This window comes from Lontra canadensis, unplaced genomic scaffold, assembly GCF_010015895.1.
Source record: "Lontra canadensis isolate GAN:19392208 unplaced genomic scaffold, GSC_riverotter_1.0 scaffold105, whole genome shotgun sequence".
Classification (NCBI taxonomy): domain Eukaryota; kingdom Metazoa; phylum Chordata; class Mammalia; order Carnivora; family Mustelidae; genus Lontra; species Lontra canadensis.
Window position 1 is genome coordinate 91,665 of NW_022631099.1, and position 21,698 is coordinate 113,362.

General features: G+C 51.5%; 1 protein-coding gene across 1 annotated transcript in view; it reads left to right on the forward strand.

Moving 5' to 3' along the window:
* Positions 1 to 21,698, forward strand: part of SULF2 (sulfatase 2) — a 111,033-nt gene that overhangs the window by 8,283 nt on the left and 81,052 nt on the right. Inside the window, exon 2 of the mRNA XM_032838695.1 lies at positions 17,950 to 18,224. Within this exon, the coding sequence (XP_032694586.1) occupies positions 18,050 to 18,224 (175 nt within the window). The 5' untranslated portion in view covers positions 17,950 to 18,049. The remainder of the gene's footprint in view (positions 1 to 17,949; positions 18,225 to 21,698) is intronic.

Below are 21,698 nucleotides of genomic sequence, written 5' to 3' on the forward strand. Positions count from 1 at the left end.
ACATCTAATTGAGTTCATACAATCTTTGTCTTTCTCTGTTCGACTTATTTCACGAAGCATAATGCCCTCCAGGTCCACCCATGTGGTCCCAAAGGGCGGGGTCTCCTTTCTCGTGGCTGAGCCACATTTCGTGGTGTGTGTCTACACACCAGCTCGTCTCTGTGCACTCATCCATTCCTCAGCGGACACCAACGCTGCTTCCATGTCTGGGCCGTGGTGAGTAAGTCTGCAGCGGACACGGGGGTGCAGGTATCTTTTCCAGATAATGAGTTCATTTCCTTCTTACAAATACCAGAAGTGAAATTGCTAGATGCTAGGGTAGTTCTGCTGTTAATTTGGGGGTGAACCACCCACTGCTTTCCACACTGCTTTCTTTATAGCTTCTCAAAGGGGTTCTATACCATCCCTCTCAACCACCCTGCCCGTAAGGAAGACTGTGGATCGCTCCCTCCCATCACCCCATGTCCCCCTCCCCACCCTGACCCCACCCAGCCCACTTTTAGGCCTCAGGCCAGCTCAGGAAGAGAGCAGACCTTGAGGACCAACCTGTAGGGCTCCGAGCCCTATCCTGAGAGCCCAAGGCGGGCTTCTCACCACGGACGCAGGAGATGCTCGTAAGCAGAACAGGAGTTCCTACCCATCTCCAGGGCAGCTTATACAAATCCCAGCACCCAGGCCACACCCAGACCAATTAAATCAGTGCCCTGGGGGTGGGGCTGGGGCTGGGGCATCAGGATACTTGGGAGCTCCCGGGGGGGCTCCAGTGTACAGCTGAAATTTAATGCTCTAACGCAGGAAGAAAAGGTGCTGGATGGGGTAGGTGGCTCCTGCTAGGCAGTTCTGCAAATAGGTCATGGCAGCTCCTGTAATGAAACCCTCCTTCCAGTGGCCAATTGTACTTACAGTAAAGTCCAGACTCCCTGCCGGAGGCTACCCTGCCCTGCACTGCCTGGCCTCCACCCCCGACTCACCCCACTCCTCCAAGCTTCTTACACTGTCACACTGGCCACATCAAAGCTTGTTCCAGCCTCAGGACCTTTGCACTTGCTGTCCCCTCTGCCTAGACCTCACAAGTCTGGCTCCTTCTGATCTGTCAGGTCTCAGCTCAAACATCACATCCTTAGATAATACTTAGAATGACACACCTGTTTTATAACACTTTCTACTCTCTGGAATTCTCTCAAGGTGCTTATTTGTTTATTTGTCCTTTGTCCTCTCTCCTCACTAAAAAGTACGCCCCTGTGGCTATAGGAAGCAGGTCTTTCTCATTCCCCTCTGTGTCCCCAACCCCCAGAATGATATACGGCTGGGTCTGAATCTAGTGTTTGGGGATCCTTGCTCAAAGGCGGCTGCTCAAGGCAAAGGTATCAAAACCAGTTTGTCGTTTGCAGAAAGCAAAGGTGGGAGTGGGAAGGGTTGCTTTTGCACTCACAGGTCCCTGAACCAGAGCTGGGGTTCATGCTGTCATCACGCACAGAGTGGTGGCCATCGCCCGCAGGCCACAGCAAGGACGTGAGGCCCTGCCGAAGGGCTGGCAGAAGGCTCCGCTTGGGATGTGAGTGTTAATGCGTGAGATCGGTGGCGTGACATTTCGGCAGGTGCCCTGAGAAAGTCTCCTCTCCCCACCCCCCCCTTATTGGCCCCTCCTGAAAAGAGCTATCACAGCTCAGGACACCTGCCTCTCACCTCCTCTCCTGAACTCACACTCCTGAAAGCTCACATTTCTAGACACCAGGCAGCATTCTAAGTGCCCACTCAGGTGAACACATGACAAGTCCGTGATGCTGGTTGGCTTGTCTGCTCAGGCTGCTGTAGCAGAAGACCAGACACTAGAAGGCTGTTAAGCAACAGAAATTTCTCATCAAAGTCAAGGTGCCAGCAGATTCAGAGTCTGGCGAGAGACCACCTCCTCAGTCACAGAGGACACTGTCTTGTGTCCTCATATGGCAGAGGGGCAAGGGAGCTCTATGGAGTCTATTTTAGAAGGACACTAATCCCATTCTTGAGAACTCCACCCTCCCAAAGACCCCACCTCCTAATCCTGTCCCACTGGGGATTAGGTTTCAACATACAATTTTGGGGAGACATACACATACCATCTATAGCCAGAGACCTCCTAATCCCCATTTTACAGACCAGGAGAGTGAGACACAAAGAAGTCTCTCCTTGTTCTGTCCTATTAGAGTAGGACGTCACAGGCTGGCGAAGCGGGGCCTGTATTCAGCTCACAGAAATGTTTAACCTGCACACTGTTTTGAACATTTTCTTAAAGTTGTCAGATCTTTAAAAATTGTGAGATTTTACCTTTTAGAAATCAGAGTTTCCAGGTTGTGGGGAAAAAAGGGAGATGCGGACCATATCTGGGCCCCCTGAATTCCCATCCCCACCGATCTCCACTCTGCCACAGCACCCCCCCATTCCCTATTGTCAGAGGCTGAAGTCAGGTTCACTTGCCATTGGCCATTGCACTTGCCCTGCTGTCCTCATCGTGGAGCAGTATTTCTTTGTACTTAGCCTCACTGAAAGTGTAGAATGAGAGCTACAGAGAAGGGAGCATGTGGGTTTTTCTTACCCTGGGCCCCCTTCACTCATTCACATCACCTGCCTGGCCCCCGTGGTCCTTGGAATTCATTCCCCTGCCCCCCCCACCCCCCGCTATTTCTAGAGACCACACATCCCAACTTTGTTTATAAGAATAACAGAAGTCTAATATCTATCGGGTGCTAGGTTGCCAAGCATTGCCACATCACTACAACACTTTCAATCAAGGCCTATTATCATCCCCATTTTGTAATCGAGGGAACTGAGGCACCATGTGCGGTGCCCCCACTGAAAACGGGCTCCTTACCATTGTTCATCTTGGTACCCTCAGTGCTCAGCTCACTGGCTGTTTGAAACAGTGCTTGAAAGAATGAATGAATGACTTCTCCTCCCAGTCTTCATCTGATTCAAGCCATTGGCCGCTGGAGACCAAACATCTTGATTCATCGTCGGTCATTTGTGACATTTCAGTCGGAGGAATGGGCTCGAATCTGTCATTCAAGGCTGTTTGGTTGTGTTTCTACTTTGTAACAACAGATCAGCCCCAGCTTGAAGCAACAGTGTATTTGTAAAAATTCTGTGGGTTGCTGGGTGGTTTCCTGCTTTTCCTGCTTCCTGTGATATCAGCTGGAAGATCCAAAATGCCTCCACTCAAAGGGCCAGAGCTCACTGGGGCCATCAGCTGAATCCTCCATGCTCTGCCCCACGGCCTTTTCCCACAGCTGCGTGCATTTCCTCACAGTGCTGTGGTCTTGGAGTAGCCCGACTGCTAGGAACACAAAAAGGACAGCCGCCAGGACTTCTAAGGATTTAGCCTAGGAAGCTCTAGGGCCCCCAGAGCAAGAGTTGCAGGAGGAGGGGTTCCGATGGGGACAAATGCACCCCGGATTTTTCCTTCTCTTGACATTCCTTTTAAGAGAAGCCTCATGAGAGGGTGTGATGGACTGACTTGGGTCACATGATCACCACTGGGTCACATGGCAGGAGAGGGTGACACATCTTGGCAAAGGAGAGAAAATCCTCAGAAGGAAATTGGGTTTCCAGGATCAAGGAAAGGGGACCAGATGCTGGACAAAGTTAGGAACCACTACTCGGCCCCTGTATAAGTGACTCCCCCAGGGTCAGCAGTTAACATTTTTGAATGAATGACTAGAAGATGGATGGATGGATGGATGGATGGATGGATGGATGAATGAATGCATTTTCTAAAAATCTAGTATAAATAGAAAGCCCAAAGGGCACCTTGGGTGGCTCAGTCAGTTAAGCGTCCAACACTTGATTTTGCTTGGGTCGTGATCTCAGGGTGATGAGATTGAGCCCCACATCAGGCTCCATGCTGGGTATGGAGCCTGCTTAAGATTCTCTCTCCCCTCTCCCTCAACCCCTCCTCTCCCCCTCCCCCGAAAAAGAGTAGAATGCCCAAATCTATGTAGCATCTCTTCCAGGTCAGGGGCCCTGTAACTCAGGCATTGCTGGGGGCCTGAGAGCCCTCTTTATGGGGCCAAATCAGCTCCCACAATTGCTGTCTCAGCATCCTGACCCCAAAGATGGGGCTCATTTGAGCTGGCTCCTGGAAGGGAGAGCGTGTAATAAGGGAACCACCAGCACAGGAAGTATGCTCCCACCTCCCTAGACCCCACGCCCTCTCCAGCCACAGTACACTAAGCACACCTGCTGATACCCAGTGGGGCCCCGCCCCGCCCTGCGGCCCACAGTGAGACCTGCAGCAGGTGAAGCTGATCCGAGCCCAAGGAGCACCTCTAACCTGTGGCTTTGCCCCCCTGGCGGTCTATTTCCAGCTGCTGATTAGGCTGCACAGCATGCCAGCGTTGGAGATGGACCTGTCATGCAAAATGCTCTCCACATGCGTCTCTAAATTTAGTGAGTTACTTGGTAAAAGTTGCTTCAGACTCCTTCCCCCACCAAGGAGTACAAAGCTTCTCAAATAATTGTAAGTGCCAGGCCGTTTCCAAGGTGAGCTAATGAGAAGCTCATCTGCTAATACCAGGGGCGTGATGGGTGAGGATGGCACACACGGCAGTGGATTGGGTGGAAGGGGAAGAAATAATTAGATTATTAATACTGGGGCCGCCAAAATAGGCCTTTATCCCTTTATGTTCTTCTCAAAGGGAACTATGGTCTCTGGAACCATAAATACGTGTCCTGTGGGGGTAAACTCTGGGGTTAAAAAATAGAGAGGGGATTGGAATCCTCAGTCCCAGCCGAGGCAGTCTACACTGAGAGCCAGCCCACAATTCGGGGTGAATAATGACTCTGTTCAGGTCCAGCTTATTGCTTTTGGCCAAAGGCCTTTTGCAGAAATAACTTTGTAACTAGCTGCCAGGGAAGCTTTTGTCCACAGCTGAGACAAAAGAACAAAGAACAGAGGTGGGAATTTGTGTCTGATTCCCATTTCCCCTAAACACCTAGCAAGAACAACAGGTGTGGCCTACCTGGAAGGTGTGGGCTGGTGGAAGGTAATGTCCAACCTCCTCAGTGGCAGGCTGCCACTCCTGCTCCCTGCTCCTGCCATACTGGTCTTTATTCTGTTCTTTAAACCGACCAAACTCATTCCTACCTCAGGGCCTTTGCACTTGCTTTTTCCTTTGGTTAGAAAGCATTTCCCCTACAAGTGACTTCTCACTACCTTCTGGTCTCAGCTAAAAAATCACCCCTTCCTCGGGGCCTCCCCTGATTTACTCTCCATCCCGTTTCCTTGACAGTTTTCTTTAAAGCTCTTAAAACGACCTGAAATTTATCTTCCTTTATCATCTGTCTCCCGCACCGGGATGTCAGCTCCTCGAGGGCAGAGGCCTGACCTGCTCCATGTTCTTGGCTGCTTCCAGCATCCTACATAGCACCTCGCACATAGTAGGTGCTCAGGAAAGCTCATATAGCTTTGAAGGGTTGCAAATAGGCCTCCGCAAGCTCCAGAGGAGCTTTGTTTGGTGTGCTCAGTTTCTAAATGTACTGAATGTTTTCACTTTAGAAACGATGTCTCCATTGTGGTCCTGTCCTCACCCCCCAACCCGGGCCCCTAAATCCAGACCAGGTCACTCATTTCTCTTGCCGGGCCCCTACAGGCATTTGAGTTTGAAGCCCCATTTTAGACAAAGGCCACTGCATGTGGGTGTCTCTCTCCAGAGGTAACCAAACGACATCCAAGCTTTTGAGCCTAGGCCGAGGACCAGCCCGCTGGACTCCGGCCAACCCAGTCCCATTGACTGGATGAAGGCATGGTTTCCGTGGGCAGGGCGCAGTGGTCCTCCTCTTAGGGGCCATAAATGACATGAATTTCACTGTGTTAACCTTCTGAGCCTTCTGAGTCATCAAGGAAGGAGTCCCTATAACTCCTCCTTGGTGGTCTTCAAGGAGTCCTACTCTCCTTGTAAGAAAAGATCAGTGCCCTTGGTAAGCAGGAATCCAAGAGCAATGTCATTGCATCTGTTTCTTTATTCTGCTATCCATTTATGGCAGGGGTTCTCCCATGGGCGTGATTTCATCCCCCAGGGGACATGAGGCAGTGTCTAGAGACCTTTTTACTCTCCACAGTTGGGGTGGGTGCTACTCACATGGCACAGGGAGAGAGGCCAGGGAGGCTGTCAACATCCTACAGTGCACCCCATCCCCCCAGACAAGCCAGCCAGCTGCCCGATGACACGGGCCTCCCCTCCTGGATGGCTTCCATGGGCCCAGTGGCTGGGGGCCCAGAAGGTCAACAAGCCCGCCTCAGGAGTGTCATTCCCACGATAGCAGGAGGGAAGTGAGGACAGTTAAGGGCCAGTTCCCCAAAACCAGGTCACACACTTCACTTGGGGTTTCTGGGTTTTTTGGTGGTTTCCTTTCTACTTAAAAATGAGGAGGCAGAAGTGTTTTTTTAAGGGGGAATTAATGGTTTCCATGCCGCTAAAACAGGAGACGCTTCATTCTCTGAAGTGTGTGGTGGGGGGGGGGGTGCCTGCTTTCCACATCCAGGGCAAGCTTTTCTCTTGGCCTTTTTTGCTCCCTTCAGAACCTTCTGGACCTGACACCACTGACTGAACCCCTTTTGGTCATAGGAGACGGAGGCGTGGGGTCCGGGGAACCTTTGGGTCACCCAGGGCTTCCTGAGGCTCAGGGATCTTTAAACTGGGCGTGGCCACAGACTCCAAAGCTTGCCAGATGCAGACATGGCATCTGACTTGGTTTAAGTTTCACTTCCTAGAAAGGGTGCTGCTTGCTGGGGAGAGGCCCCCATGGCTCTACCCGCTGTGGTGCCCCGGCCTCTGGGACTTGGCAGGTCCCCCTGTGTTTTCACAAGCCACATGATAGCCAGCATGCTAGTCTACACCGTGACCTTGACACTCCTCCATGGAAAGGTGGGGTCCTGTCCCCTCCTTTTGAATCTGGCCAGTCTTGTGAAACCAATAGAGAAACCAATAGAATGTGGGGCGGAGGGGTGACGCTGGGGGGACAGCAGAGAGAAGACCGAGTTCAGTAGGAAAAACTGAGGCAGCACTGCCCATCGATGGGACATGCACCTTCTGAGCCGGAAGCTGCCACTTAAGAAATCAGAGCCCACCCTGAGGCCACCATATGGGGAGGAAGGAGAGGGCCCCTAGATCCTAGCCAGGTGCCCGTAACAGCCACCTGATGAATCAAGTCCCCAGTCCTTTGGTCATTTCAGCTGTGGCCTCAGCCATTCCAAAACAGAGACCAGCCAGCCATGCATTTAAAAAAAAAAAAAAAAAAAAAAAAAAAAAAAAAGACTTTATTCTGCTGAAGTCGAAGATCACTTGTTACACAGAAATAATCATTGGAGCGCTTGGCCTGTGCCTGTCTATCCCCCGTTCATTCATTCATTGATTCATTCAGCCATATCTAGAATCTCCCATCTCGCACCCTCGCTGCCCCTGTCCTGGTCCAGGCACCGTCTAGGCGGCTTTCTCGCCGTCCCTCCTGCACCCACCCTCATGCCCCTCAGTCCGTTCTCCACACGCCGCCAGAAGGATCCTGTTAAGACCTCCATCCAATCTCAACACTCCCAGGCTGGAACCTTACAGATCCTCTGCTCACTCCAAATAGTACCCTTCCAATCACTCAACCCCACGCGAGCAATACGAGCCCCTGCTGTGTGCCGCAGACTCCCAGGCACGCTCCTCCCCCAGCACACCTGCACTTGTCTTTCCCCTAGGCCTAGAACACCGTTCCCCTAAGTATCTGCAAGGCACATTCCTTCCCCTCCTTCAGGACTTTGCCCAACTGACCCCCCCCCATTTAAAGATGCAATCTTCCCCCCCACCACCAGCGCTTCTGACCACCCTCTCCTGCCTCACCCTCTTAGTACTCATCACCTCATGCCTGTGATTTATTTTGGCGTCTGATTCATGAGAGACTATTTATTTCTGGATCCTCAGCACATAGACTAGGGCCTGCGCATAGTAGGTGCCCAGGAAATATTTGTTGACTAATTGCAAGAATTAGCAGCCAGGCTGTGCCAGGGGCTGGAACTCTTTAGAAAAGAGACAGCCCAGGGCGCCTGGGTGGCTCAGTTGGTTGAGGGTCCAACTCGTGGTTTTGGCTCAGATCATGGTCTCAGGGTCCTAGGGTCGAGCCCCATGCCAGGCTCCCCACTCAGCTCAGTGTCTGCTTGAGGATTCTCTCTCTCTCCCCTCCCTCTGCTTGCTCGCTCACTCGCTCTCAAATAAGTAAATCTTTTTTTTTTTTTAATCTAAAATTTGGGGGTGGAGAAAGAAAGAAAAGGAAAGAAAAGAAAAAGAAGAAACGAGATGAGACAGCCTTACCCCTGTGGAACTTCCAGTGAGAAAATAACCCCCACAAAATAAAGACCAGAATAGGAGAGTGCCTAAAGGATCACATGTGTGGTGAGTGTTCTGAAGAGAACTAACTTTGGATGACCCCAAGAGTAACAGGGAGGCTTGCTTCCAAGAGGGCGGTCAGGGAAGGCCCTCTCTCCACCTGTCAGGCTCCACCCATCCCAAACTTTAGGGCTGTGCCCAGGGAACAGTCTGTTTGGCTTGGCAGATGAAGAAACTGAGACCAAATTGGGACAAGAATTCATGACTCCCACACCCACGTTCCTTCTGCTTTTCTACACCACCTTTTTCTTATCGGTTGACAAATAAGGATGAGGAAAGTTTGCCTACAGTAAGGCAGAGAGTTGGGCCCGGGCCCGGGCCCAGGCTGAGGGCTAGCAAGCTGCGTTGTCAGGCCTCTCTACACAGAGGCCGGAGGCAACTGGGAAGCCACCTGAGTCAACACTCTGTCTCCAGCTCGCTTTACCATTTGGGCTCATTCGGTTGCAAGTGACAGAGAAAGCAACTTGGAATGACCTAAGAAACAATTCATGGCCCTAAGGAGTCAACATGTGAGAAAGCTGACCTAGGAAGAAAGGAAGACAACAACTCAAACTAGTCAAAGGAGAAAAAGGAATCTCTTGGTGCCTGAAACAATCCAGGGTAAATCTTCCCTCAGGTTTAGCTGGATCCAAGTCTCAAATGTTTCCAAACCCAAGTATGTTCCATTTCTCAGCTCTGTTTTCTTCTGTGTGTTGGCTTCAGTCCACCTCTACATGAGGCAAGATGGCACCAGTCTTCCCTCACCTTCATGATGGAACGACATGGAACCAGCTAGCCAGTTGGAAAGGGTAGGCATCTCCTCATAGTCAGGCCAAGGTGCCCAGATTACTCTGATTGGCCAATCACTGAAGAAGAGGGATTGGAAGGCCCTGATTGGCTCAGGTCTGGATCCCTTGGTCTAGACAGGGAGCTCTGCAGTGGCGGCCTAATTTGAACCTTATAGACCAAGGATTGTGGAGAAGGTCCCCAAATGAAAACTGGATGCTGTTATAGAAATTACATTGGCCCAAACCCAGCAAATAACACTAAGCAATATGTATTGGGCACTTAGTGTATACAGTCCTCTTCTAAAGGCTTCACAGGCATTAAGCCATTTCCTCCTCACAACTCTTAAAAGTGCTCTTATTGGCCACACTTTACAGTTGAAGACACTGAGGCCACAAGAGGGTAAGTTACTTGCCCAACAACTAGACCATAGTGGAACTAAGATTAGAACGCCGGCTGTCTGGCTGCAGACCCCATCTCCACCCCTTCTCAGCCTGTTTCCTGCTGCATTTTAGCACATACCTCTCTGCTTGGCTTCCTCCAATCTCTCCATCAGCTCCATGAGATTAGAGATTTGTGTCTTTTTTTTTTTTTTCACTGATCGTGAAACAGTACCTGACCACAGATGCACAGATATTCGGGCATGTGAATTACATGGCCTCCCAAACACCCACTCACTTTACATACAAAACCTTGTGATGTTCATCTTTCTGGTACCTTAAATATATCGCTTCTAAGCTTTCTTTGAGCTTTAACTATACTCCATGGTCCTGTCCTAAAGGTTCACTGTGGTTTGCTGTTACTTTGATTCCTGACACTTTTCACTTTTAGCTGGAGGTGTTCAGCTCTGGCTTTTGACCTGTTGACTCCTAAAAATGTCAGCTCCGTGAGGGCAGGGACTTTTTTCCCCCACTGCTTTATCTGCAGTGCCAAGAACTGTGCCTGGCATGTTGTAGGTCTTTGAGGATTTCTTGTTGAATGAATAATTCTACAAGCAATGGGGTTCCTAAACAAACCTTTCTCTTTATGCCCTAATTTCCTTTCCAGATCCTGAGCTCTTGTCTTGAAACCTGATCTTTGCCTCCTCCCTTTGAAAGACTCTTCTCTTGTCCCACGTCCTGCTTTGAGAGCTGGCTTGGTTCCCTGCCTTCAGCTGGAATTCCAGGACCATGCACAGAGAGCCCCCAGATGCCCTGGCCCTAGGTAGGGAAGACAGGGAAGGTCTGTGCCCATAGGTTGCAGGAGTTCCTGTCCTTTCTTTGACAGCCCTGGAGAGGAAGAGAGAAGGCTGGAAAAAGTCTGTGACCAGGAAGAAGGGGAGACACCAGGGGAGTATAAGACTTAACAGATGTGCTTGTGTCATCCCCTGTCTAGACAACTGGGCTTGTAAGGTTCGGGACCACACATTTCCATCCCTCCCACTCTGCCTGCTATTTGTTCAGGCCATTTCCTGTGCCAGAAGCACGCTGTCCTCTACCCTGTCCTTCAGAAAAATCCTGTGGATTCTGCAGAACTTTGTTCCTGTTAGGCTTCTTAAATTTTATAAGTCCTCCTCCAGGCAGCCCTCTCTGACTGCCCCCCAGGCCAGCAGTTTCCCCCTTCTTCTTCCTGTTTGTGCAGTACACTTAACCACAACTTCTTTTATCATTCGTCAGTTTACCAGTGAGCATAGGAGTCAGGATAGGCCTCTGGGGTCAGGACGTCTGGGTGCAAATCTCAGCTGTAAGGTCTGCTTGCTTTACACACCCAGGGCCCTGCGGGAAACAGAGGGTGCCCTCCAACAAAGGTGTGAGCAGAGTGTAAGAAAATGAGTCGTACAGATCCCTGGGGCTGGGGACAGTGGGGAACATTTGCTGGAACCAGAAGCAGGCCACCCACAGGAGATGTGGCCCCGAGCAGAGCAAGAGAGGGATGTGCTCAGTTCCCAGCACCTGGGCAGGGAGGACGCCTGGCAAGTACCCAAGCCCCTCCTTGCACCATCCCTTCCCCTGGTGGTGTCCCCCTTGGCCAGACCCCACCAGGAGCAAGAGAGCACGGAGCCCAATGATGTGGTCCAACCACGTGAACCTCCCAGGGCCCAGGGAAGCACAGAGAGAGGATGGGGAGGAGGCAGGCCAAGGGACAATATTCTGCGGTTCCTCCAAACTGCACGACCTTGGGCAAGTTCTCGAAACTCTCCATGCCTCAGCTTCCTCGCCTGCAAGTAGAACATCCAGTTTCATAAGTGTGTTGTAAGGGTGATGCGATCTAACAGGAGGAGGGCTGAGAAAGGGGCGGGGCCTGTGATAAGTACCCCATAAATATCAATTATTCTTCATCACTGTTCTGTAAGGGGGTTTACTGTGTTGATCCTGGTGCTTCCTGTTGCGAAAGACAGCTCCAGCTCAGATTAACTGAAGCGGCAAAGGTTACTTGTCTGAGCCTGTGACCAGGCACAAGGTTCAGCCCGGTGTCACCAGCACCCCTCTGAGCTTCCCCCTTGCTGGCAGGGCTGGCTCTCCGGCTCCCTGCGCCCAGCCACCAACCCCCCGCCCGTTTCTTCCCACTGTCTCCCATTGGCCAGGCCCAGGTCACATGTCTGCCTCTGGGCCAATCTCTGGAGCTAGTGAGTCAGAACATGTTGATTGGCTCTACGTGGGTCACGTGTTCTGCCCTCCAGTCAGGCTGCCCCTACCTAGCGCAGTAAGGGGGCAGTAGGGACCCCAACCACAGCTGGGGGATTGTTGTCATGGGGAAGAAATTTCTCTCCTAAGAGTAGATAACTTAGGTACCTGCTACGTGCCAAGCACTGTTTCGGACATTGGGGATGCAGATATGAAACAAAGCTGAAAAAAATCCATGCCCTCAGGGAGCGGACACTCTAGTGGGGTGGGTGGGAAGGGGGGACCCATAAATAAAGAGGTAAAAGATGTAGTTTGTCAGAGGGTTGGTGCTAGTGGGAAGGGAAGAGATTTCTGCTAACCTAACAAAGACAAAATGTAAGCAAAGATCCAAAGGAGGTGAGGAAAGGGCCTTGATATCTGGATGAGGACTCCAAAGCAGGTACGTGCAAAGGCCCTGGGGTGGGGACATGCCTGGCATGTGCAAGGTACAGCACAGAGGCCATGTCAGAGCAAGAGGAAAGAGGGCAAGAGGAAAAATGGAAGGTGATGAGGTCAGAGAGGGGATGGGCAGACCATGTAGGATCTCATTGGCCCTTTGGAATGTCGGGGTTTTGTTCACCATGAAGTAGAAGCCCTTGAAGGCTTTTCAGTGCAGGGAGACAGCCTCTTTGGTTTTAACAGGATCCTCGGGCTACTTGATAGAAGGAGGAGGAGGTAGAAACAGGGAAACCAGTTAGGAGGCTGTTAGGATCTGGGCAGGAATATCTTACCACCTAACACTGTGCCTCGCACATAGTAGGTCCTAAATAAAAATTTGTAAAGTAAATGAAGGAGGACTAAGTGGTCGGGCTATCTGGACCACCTGGCCCCAGCACATGGGGGGGGGGCATCTCTCCACAGCCTACAGTCCCCTTTCTTCCCTTCTTCCGGCGTGTTCTTCCATCTGGTAAGTGTCTAGTTCTGCCTCTAGCCACATCCTCCTCTCCCACCCCCTCAGCTGCTCAGTCATTCCCAGACTCTTCTTGGCTAATCTTGTTGGCAATTTGAGGATCCTCAGAGGAAGACTACCATCTGGGTCGTTCTGGGAAGGCCTGGGTGAGGTTCTGGGAGCTTCCCCAAAGCTGTGGTCTGTGGAGCAGAGAGGTCATTGGTCCCCCAGAGACATGTTCCTCTCTGCAGGTTAATTTATCTTCTAGATAAATCTGAAAGCAGGAGTGATGTTTCTGAACACTTGGGATACTAGATATTTCTAGAGCTGTCTTCCTCGACTGGCAAGCCTTTGCCAAGATTTGTAGAAGATACAGGACAAAGAGAAGGACCTAAATGGACCTTGGAGCGAGCTGGTGGGAATGAGACGAGGTGTCCAGGGGATAGTGGGGACATCAGGCCACTGGTGCTGTACAGAGTCACCTCATACTCTCCATTTAACCACTTTGAATTTTTTTCCAAAAAGGAAAAAAAATGGAGGCAGAATCCCATGTGTCATTTTTAATTGATTTCTTTAGCATCCAGAGAGAGGCTGGCACAAGGCCAGGGGAAGTCAGAGCTGGGGGAATTCATCAAAAATCGACCTACCGATGACTTGATCTGATGAAATAATTAGCCCCTGTTATTCTCCAGTCTCCAGTCACAGAGCTTTGACTTCCATCCAGATGGGGAGCGTCCTGGCTGGTGGGGTATAGTTGCCGGGGAGCAGGGAATGAAAGGGACTGTGGTTGTTGGGGGGAAGGAAGGGGACATGAGAAAACCAGCGTGGGTGCTACGAACAGAATCCAGCTGACCACATCTCCCAGCTCTACCCACCATCTGGCCCAAAGCTCCCAGTACAGGCTGCAGCTCAGGGCTCCATAGCCCCTTCTACATCACAGGTACAGACCAAAGACCCTCAGGGGACACCTGGCCACCTGCTGCTCCATTTGGCAAATGAGGGAAACCGAGGCTGGGAACCTCAGGAACTTGCCCAGCAGGCTGCTTCCAGAGGCTTCTGTTTGAGCAGTCGGTCAAGCCAGACTGGCTTTGAACCCTATGTCTGCCACTTAATCGCGTGATCATGGAAAAAGCACTTTTAACTCTCTATGCCTCTGCTTCCTCATCCATGAGATGGGTATAATATGGATGAGCGGAAATGCGGATTAAACGGAAAATGTCTAGAGCAGGGGCTGGAGTATGGTATGCTCTCCACAAGCATTAGCTGTTACTGTTTCTGGCAGAAGAGAGATGTGGGGGCACCGCTTGGAAAGTCTCTCGATGTTACATTAGTGGTTGGTGTCTATCTGAAGGCATGTAAATGTGCATTTCATACGTGAAGGTGGGCTGGTTGGCACATCAGTTCAAATGCAAAGCACAGAGCATCCTAGTGTATTTCCAGGAACAGGAAGACACAGACTGATAAACAACATGATTTGAGGACCACCCCCACCCCAGGATTTGGGGTAATTCAGGGACCGATTTGATGGTGGAACATGTCTCCTTTTCAACCCTCTTCCGGCCTCTCCCCCGCTCCAGCAGAAAGTCTGGGATGGTACTAATGCATTTTGACTCCTTTCAACACTTAAAAAGAGAGAGTGTACAGGCGGGAAAGGAGGTAGGCATAGAGCTCAGCTTAGAGCCTTAGGAAGGAACGAGAAGCTGTGAGACTGAGTAGCAATGTCCGCTTTCTTTCATTTTGTGTGAGTTCGTTTGATGGCAATGGGAATGCCAATTTTCCCCTTTACCCTTGGATAGAAAGCTTGCTTTTTAAAAACACGGATTTGTGTTTTTGTTTTTAAATGAAGCCATGTCACAGTAGAAGGGTTGTGGAAATAGAGCAGCAACAGGGGCTGTGGCATCTGAATGGGGGAGATTGGGAAAGGTGCCTTTAGGGGAGGGGACCCGCAGGGGAGCAGAGGTCAGACCTTCTCTGCCGTTTCCTCCCCGGGGTGAGCTCAGGACCATGACTGAGCCACCATGTTCTCACCTGTAAAATGGGAACAGCGCTCATACCTGTGTGGGAGGTGGTTGGGAGTGGGGGAGACTGCAGGCAGGTGCCCCTCACAGCCCACCCACGACCACAGCGACCATCATCTGAGAATGGTTTACTCTGTGAATGATGTGTTCTGGGTCATTCCATGTGCCGCCCTGTGGTCTCAGCACTCTGTATGAACCTGGTTCATCCTCCACACCTGTTTTATAAATAAGGAAACTGAGGCACAGAGGTGTTGAGTTATTTGCCTTGGGTCAGCCAGCAAGGGACTCCAAAGTACATGTCTTAACCATACACAGTGTGGCACAGCAGGAGCTCAGGACACACTTGGTGCGGTGGCTCTGGTCGCCGAGAGGCCACAGGATGGAAGCCAGTGCTTGCCCTTGGAGCCTGTGAAAGTCATGGTTCCCAGGTCAGCTCCCCTGAGAATGTGGTCTCCATCTCCATCTCCCCTCTCTGCACAGCTGTCCTGTTGGAGGTCCTTGGGGAGGGAGGCAGAGCAAAAAGCCTGCTCCAACTCCTAGCCTGCCCCGGGGAGTGTCAATTGAAGGCATGACTTCTAGAGGCATTTTGGGTTAAGGGAGCAAACAAGGAATCTTACAACCCCTGGAGGGAGCTGGCAAGGGAGGGGAGTCATCACTACCCATAGGCTTGAAGCGGCAAGAGGAGGCTGAGAGGGCCCCCAGGACTAAAGGAAAGCTAGAACCATGGCCAGCCTAGAAAGACAAAGGTCCTGGGGTGCCTGGGATGCAAGGGAGGGAGCAGAGTTGGAGAAACATGCTGATTTCCTGCCTCCGCCTGCCCAGCAGAACTCCCATTGGCAGAACTAGCAGGAAGCCAGGGACTGGGCAGGTGCCACCTGTAGAGGCGAGACTGGCTTCCTGGGGCACAGAGCAGGGTGGAAAATGGATCCGAGGGACAAAGAGCAGCCCGCCCCAGGACCCTTCCTGCGGGAGGATGACAGGGGAAGGGGGTTGGTGATGCCTCGGAGCCTCCATACTGAGGTCATGACATGGCCCTGCCGAGCCCCACGCCCCTCAGTCTGCAGAACTCAGAGGACCTTAACCAAATCTCCATTCCTTTAGCTTTCAGAATATTTATTTGGCTCCTTCTCCTATTACATGACAGGCATAGTACTAAGGGCTGGGGACCCAGCTGTGATTAACGTAGGCCCCTACCCTTGTGGGGCTGAGCCTTTAGTGGGGAGAACTGGGCAACTAAGATAATTGCAGGTTGTAGTAGGGATTGTGGGGAGAATAAACACGGTTAGAAAATACAGAGAGTGCCTCACGTGGAGGGCACCACCTTAGGGCAGTCCGGGCAGGCCTTTCTGAGGAGGTGGCGTTTGTGCCAAGACTTGACAGAGAAGAGTAAGCCCTGTATAGAAAATAAATCTGAGGGGCGCCTGGGTGGCTCAGTGGGTTAAGCAGCTGCCTTTGGCTCAGGTCATGATCTCAGGGTCCTGGGATTGAGCCCCGCATCCGGCTCTCTGCTCAGCAGGGAGCCTGCTTCCCCCCCTCTCTCTCTGCCTGCCTCTCTGCCTACTTGTGATCTTTCTCTCTGTCAAATAAATAAATAAAATCTTCCAAAAAAATAAATTAAATTTAAAAAAAAGAAAAGAAATCTGGGAAAAGAATCTTCTAGGTTTAAGGAAGAACACATGCAAAGGCCCTGGGGCAGGAACACACTTGATTTGTCAACAGAAAGAAGCCTGTGGGGTTGGGGAGCAACTGGGAGGAAGAAGGAGAGGTAGGAAGGGGCTAGATCTCTTGAATCACCTGTAGGCCATGGTGGGGAGTGTGCATTGTATTCCTTGGGCTGGGGAAGCCAAGGTGGGAGTCTGAGCAAGTGAGGGACAGGACTGGGGCTAAAGTGAGGTGAGTGCCCCACGCTGGAGCCACCTGGAGTGAGTCCCTTCTATCTTGTGCCCCGAACACCTTGCTGGTCTCAGCCTGGGCCAGGCCTGCAGAGTGATCCTATGGGATTTACCTTTTAGGAAGATCCTCCCGGTGCCCTGGAGAGGATGGCGAATGAGGGCACAGTCGGGGGAAATGGAGGACCTCTTAGGGGGCTGTTGCAGTGGCACATCTCCTCCTATGGACCAGAGCCCTTGATGAGTTCCCTGAGCTGGGACTTTGATGGGGGGAGGTGGGCAGAGTCCTTCAAGGTCACGCAGCCCCACCTCCAACAAGCTTGGTTTCCTCCTGGCACATCTGCTCGCTCACTGTCTCTCATTTTAAATAAATGAGACCTAAAGTCTATATCTGGAAAGACTTGAAGGCTCATTTCCTCAAGAAATAGAAAAATGACCACAGAGAGCAAAGAGCAGAACAAGATCAGACCTGCCCGAGCCAAGATGCACCATCCTGCCGTCCCTCCCACCTTTGCTGGTGACCGCATCAGACCTGGGGGGCCCAGGGGTGACCGAGGTCGCAACAGACTATGACAGCTCTTCTCCTGTAGCTTTTTAGCCCTCAATTTTCTCTTGTGTCCTTTTGTTGATTCTACAAACTTAAAACTCATGTGAATAACTTGCCCAGCTATGGGATCTGTCTGCAGGGTGCCATCACACACATCCCACTGACTTGAGCTCCCTTAACATCTTGTCTCCCCATTTTATTCGCGGGAAAGCTGAGGTTCCCTACTGGCTTGCTGGGGAGGATACCCGGCTGGCGAGCGACACAGCTGGGACTGGGACACATACAGGGTCGCTCAGCCCTGCACATCCACACGGGGCCTCAGCCACACGCTGCACTGCCCTAGAGCGGGGACTATCCTGCTCACCTCTGCCTCTCTGCCCCACCACACCCCATCCCTCTCACCTCCTGGGAGGGTGGGGGGAGAAGGGAGGCCCAGAAATATCTGCTCCCCCAGTCTGGGCTCCTTGTTTTTCCCTGTTCTGGGGCTGCTCTGCTGCTGAACTGGTTGGCGGATTCAGAGACAGGCTGGTTATCTGACTTGGGCCCAGGGCTGCCCCCAGCATGTTCAGAAGACCGCTGGTCCAGGGGAGACATCTGTCTGCAGAAGCAGTCACAGAAAGCTTTCCTGCCACAGTGTCGCGGGAGCACATTGCAAGTTCTTTCCTTCCCACTTTCTCACTGCTCTAGCTCCCCCTGATCAAAGGAACCCTCGGTGTCCATGCCAGAAATCATTATGCAAGCCCAAGCCGTCAGGCGGCCTTTACGTAAAGACTGACCTGATTCTTTTCCTCCTACTTTAGATCCCTGAGTAAAGCGGGAAGAAGCGACAAGAGACACAGCCACAACACGCGACTTCAGACTCCTGGGTCCCATAGGACGCCCAGATCGGTGGCCCGTAAAATGGCCCCGCCCAGCCTCCTGCTTTGCTTGCTGTCTGCCACCGTGTGCTCTCTGCTGGGGGGAAGTTCGGCGTTTCTGTCCCACCACCGCCTGAAAAGCAGGTTTCAGAGGGACCGCAGAAACATCCGGCCCAACATCATCCTGGTGCTGACGGACGACCAGGACGTGGAGCTGGGTAAGCAGCTGGCCCACGGGGCGCACCTCCCCGGCCAGGGCCACCGCGCTGGGGCTGAGGCTCCTGATGCAGGGCGGCTGGAGGAGACCCCGGGGAGCTCACTGGGGTTTCAACCAAGTCACAGGGGTTGTCCCACACACATGCCTTTGCAGCTTGGTCCACAAGGCGAGGGGTGTCCAACTCGTTCCTAAGGCAGAACCCTTTCTTGATTGCTCCCAAAGTCAGAAGAGATGTTTAGATCAATTTGTTATTTTCATGCAGTTTCTATTGAGTACGTGCTGTGTGCCAGTGTCATAGGGCCTGGAACTTCAGTAAGGAGTGAGACAGGCATAGACCTTACTGTCACGAAGTGAGGGACACAGGTAATAGCAGGGTCACAGGGATGATCATTTCAAGAAGGGAGAAAGGGGCTGTGCCCGATGGGGCCAAGGGGAGGGGGAGCCACTTTGGATTGGTAATCAGGGAGGGCCTCTCAGAGGGGGTGATGTTTGAGCTGACACTGAAACTAAGAAGGAGCCAGCCAGGGTGTGAGTGTGTGTGTACCTGTACCTGTGTGTACACACATGCACATGTGGGCCCTTCCTCTCCAATCTTAACCACTTCAGGTGACCACATCCTTGGTGGCATCCAGGGATAGGAAGGGCGGACACAATTTCTAGTAACCTGACCCTGTTCACAAAGATAGTGCCTCAGGACGATGAGCTTGTCCGCCTCCTATCCAGAGCTTCCTCCACTCATGGTGCTTTGGCTCTGAGGAAAGCGGGTGAGGACAGGGACTCTCGCCAGGGTTTAGCTCGCTGGTATGGATGACAGGCGTGTCAGGGACTTCTCCAGCTCGTAGTCTCAGTGCCTTGATTACCCATGCAGGCCACCCCAGCCGCCACCTCCTTAACCCAGCAAGAGGCCATCCTGGCTCACCCCTGGCTCCACCCCTGCATTCCCACGCAAAACCACAAGGCCCCGCCCCAGAGGTGGGTGCTACACCTGCCCGAGGCTTTTCTCCCCACTTGTCCCCTTGCATGAGGACAAGCCCGCCACACATGAGGCCACCAAGAGCGAGCCCTCCAGAGTCTGTCTCAGCTGCACCTTCTGGTCCCAGGGGTTGAGCTCCATTGGTAGTTCCAGCTCACCGTTGGGAGGGAGGGGTCTCCCTCAGGAAACCTTCTTTCTCCCTAGCTCGTATCCGTTCCCCTGCCCCCACCCTGAAGTCACTGATTTTACCAGTTCTCTTTCTCAACAGGACCCCATACACAGAACTGCCCTATAGGAATATAACGGGTGCCATAAATGCAAATGACATAAGCAATTTTAAATTTTCCAGTGGCTACATTTTTTAATGCTTTAAAAAAAAACAGGTGAAATTAATAATGTATTTTTGTTTAACCCCTTGTGTTCAGAGGATTATCATCTCAACATGTAATCAATATAAAAAGTCCTTAAGGAGATAGTTTACATTTTTTATATTGTTTTTGAAATCTGGCCTGTAGTTTACACTTAGAGCACAATTCATTTAGGACTAGCCACCTTGCAGGTGCTCGGTAACCGCTTATGGCTACTGTATTGGACAACACACAGCCTTGTGTGTTTTCCTCCTACACATTTTCCCTTCTAATCATTAGTGTCACTGTGTACTGTGAAGATCTGAGAAAAGGCTTTTAAGCAAGGGGAAGTAGCACGTGCAAAGGCCCTGAGGCAATTGAATATTATAGAATATTATAGAATATTATAGATGGCAACAAATGTAAATGTTTCCTGGCTAAGCCTTTGCTGCCAAACCTGAGATTGTGGTGAAGATCCAACTTCAAGTCTACCCTCTTTTTGCATCCATTATTAAAAGCATGCATCACTCTTTTTAATTACTAAAAAAAAAAAAAAAATGACTTATATACATCCCAGTTGCTCTTTATAATGATTTGTATTAATGATCACAAGTATAGATTTTTCTCGGGGAGCTTATCGAGTGCAAGAAGTCTTTGTAGGCAGGAAGCAATCAAAGCCCAGAACCTTTATTGACAGCTGAACACACAGAATACCTATCTGTCCAGCAGCATCTAGCTTGAACCGTGTTTGATGACCATGGGGAGTCAACAGTCATGGCCATAGGGACGCAAATTTTGTTTCTGGTAGAGTTTTGCAGAGAGTACTTGCATGTGGCACCCGGATCTCTGAGCACAGGGGTCCTGCTTCACAGGGTCCCTCAACGGTAGTCATGCCTCAGAGTTCAAGGCTGCCCAGACACCCACTCGTGCATTCAGCAGGTATGTATTAAGCATCCAACCCTGTGCAGCACACTGTGCTGGGAATTAGAAGATGAGGAAGGAGGATTCCGGGTCAAGAGAACGGCAAGGCAAAGACACTATGGTAGTTAGCAATGAACTTGGTGGGTTAGGACAGAAGGAAGGCTATGGACTGGAGAGGGCCAGCATAGAAGTGGAGAGAGATGAGACCAGGAGTGAACTGGGGCCAGGTCGTGAGGGGCCTTGTGGTCCTGATGAGGGTTTTGAGTTTTAGTAAAACGGACATAGGTTAGGGGGCCTTTAGCAGGGGCTATGAGGTCACTCGGGTTCCAGCAGGATCCCTCTGGCTATTATGTTCAATTTGGGATCGCCAAGAGCAAGAGCAGAGACAGGGAGCCCCATTCGGAGGCTGCGGAAGTTGGGCAGGGGGTGACGGAGGCTTGGACTTGAGGCAGGAGCAGTCATACGTGAGGCACCGACCAATGGTTGGATGAGGGGGTTAAGGAAAAGAGGAAGATCTAGGGCAACTCCTAGACTATCGGCCCGAACCAAGGTGAATGGTGGAACGGCCACCCCCAGGAACAACACATTTTTGCTGCAGCAACGTGATCCAGCTAAGCCTGGTGCCAGAATGTGATCACACGTTTACATCTGTGACTCTCGAATAAAACCAAAGAATGTGCAAATATAGAAAAAGGATCTATGGACGTGGTAAGGACACAGGAGGGAGGAGAGCAGGGAGAACCACGGCTAACCTAAAATACAGAGATTCACTCTGTCTTAAAGAGGGAGAGATTAAGTCGCAGGAAAATGAAGTTTCTTGTCCAAGGTCACACCCACATGGCTAGACCGTGGCCAGGCGAGACTGGAAACCAGATCCCGTGGTCTTAAACACTGTTCTACTTAACCAGTCTCCTGGAGTAGCTTTTGAGTCGTTTCTAGAGTGTTCGTGTGTGTGTGTTAGTTGGTGTTCCCTGTCACAAATACCATTGCCGGGAATGTCTTTATACACGCATCTCAGCGTACACGAGCAGGTGCTGCAAAGGGAGAAATTCCAGGCAGTGAAGTCGGTGCGTGGAGAGCCCTCGCGTTCTGGGGCGTCTGTCAGCTCCCACAGCACAGCACAGCACCACCTTGCATAGACAAGCCAGTGCCTGCGAACCTTCCCTTCCACACTCGAGCCGCCCCCTCCCCAGCAGAACTGGCTTTTGAAGGAGGTTGTGTAGCTTTCAGGAGG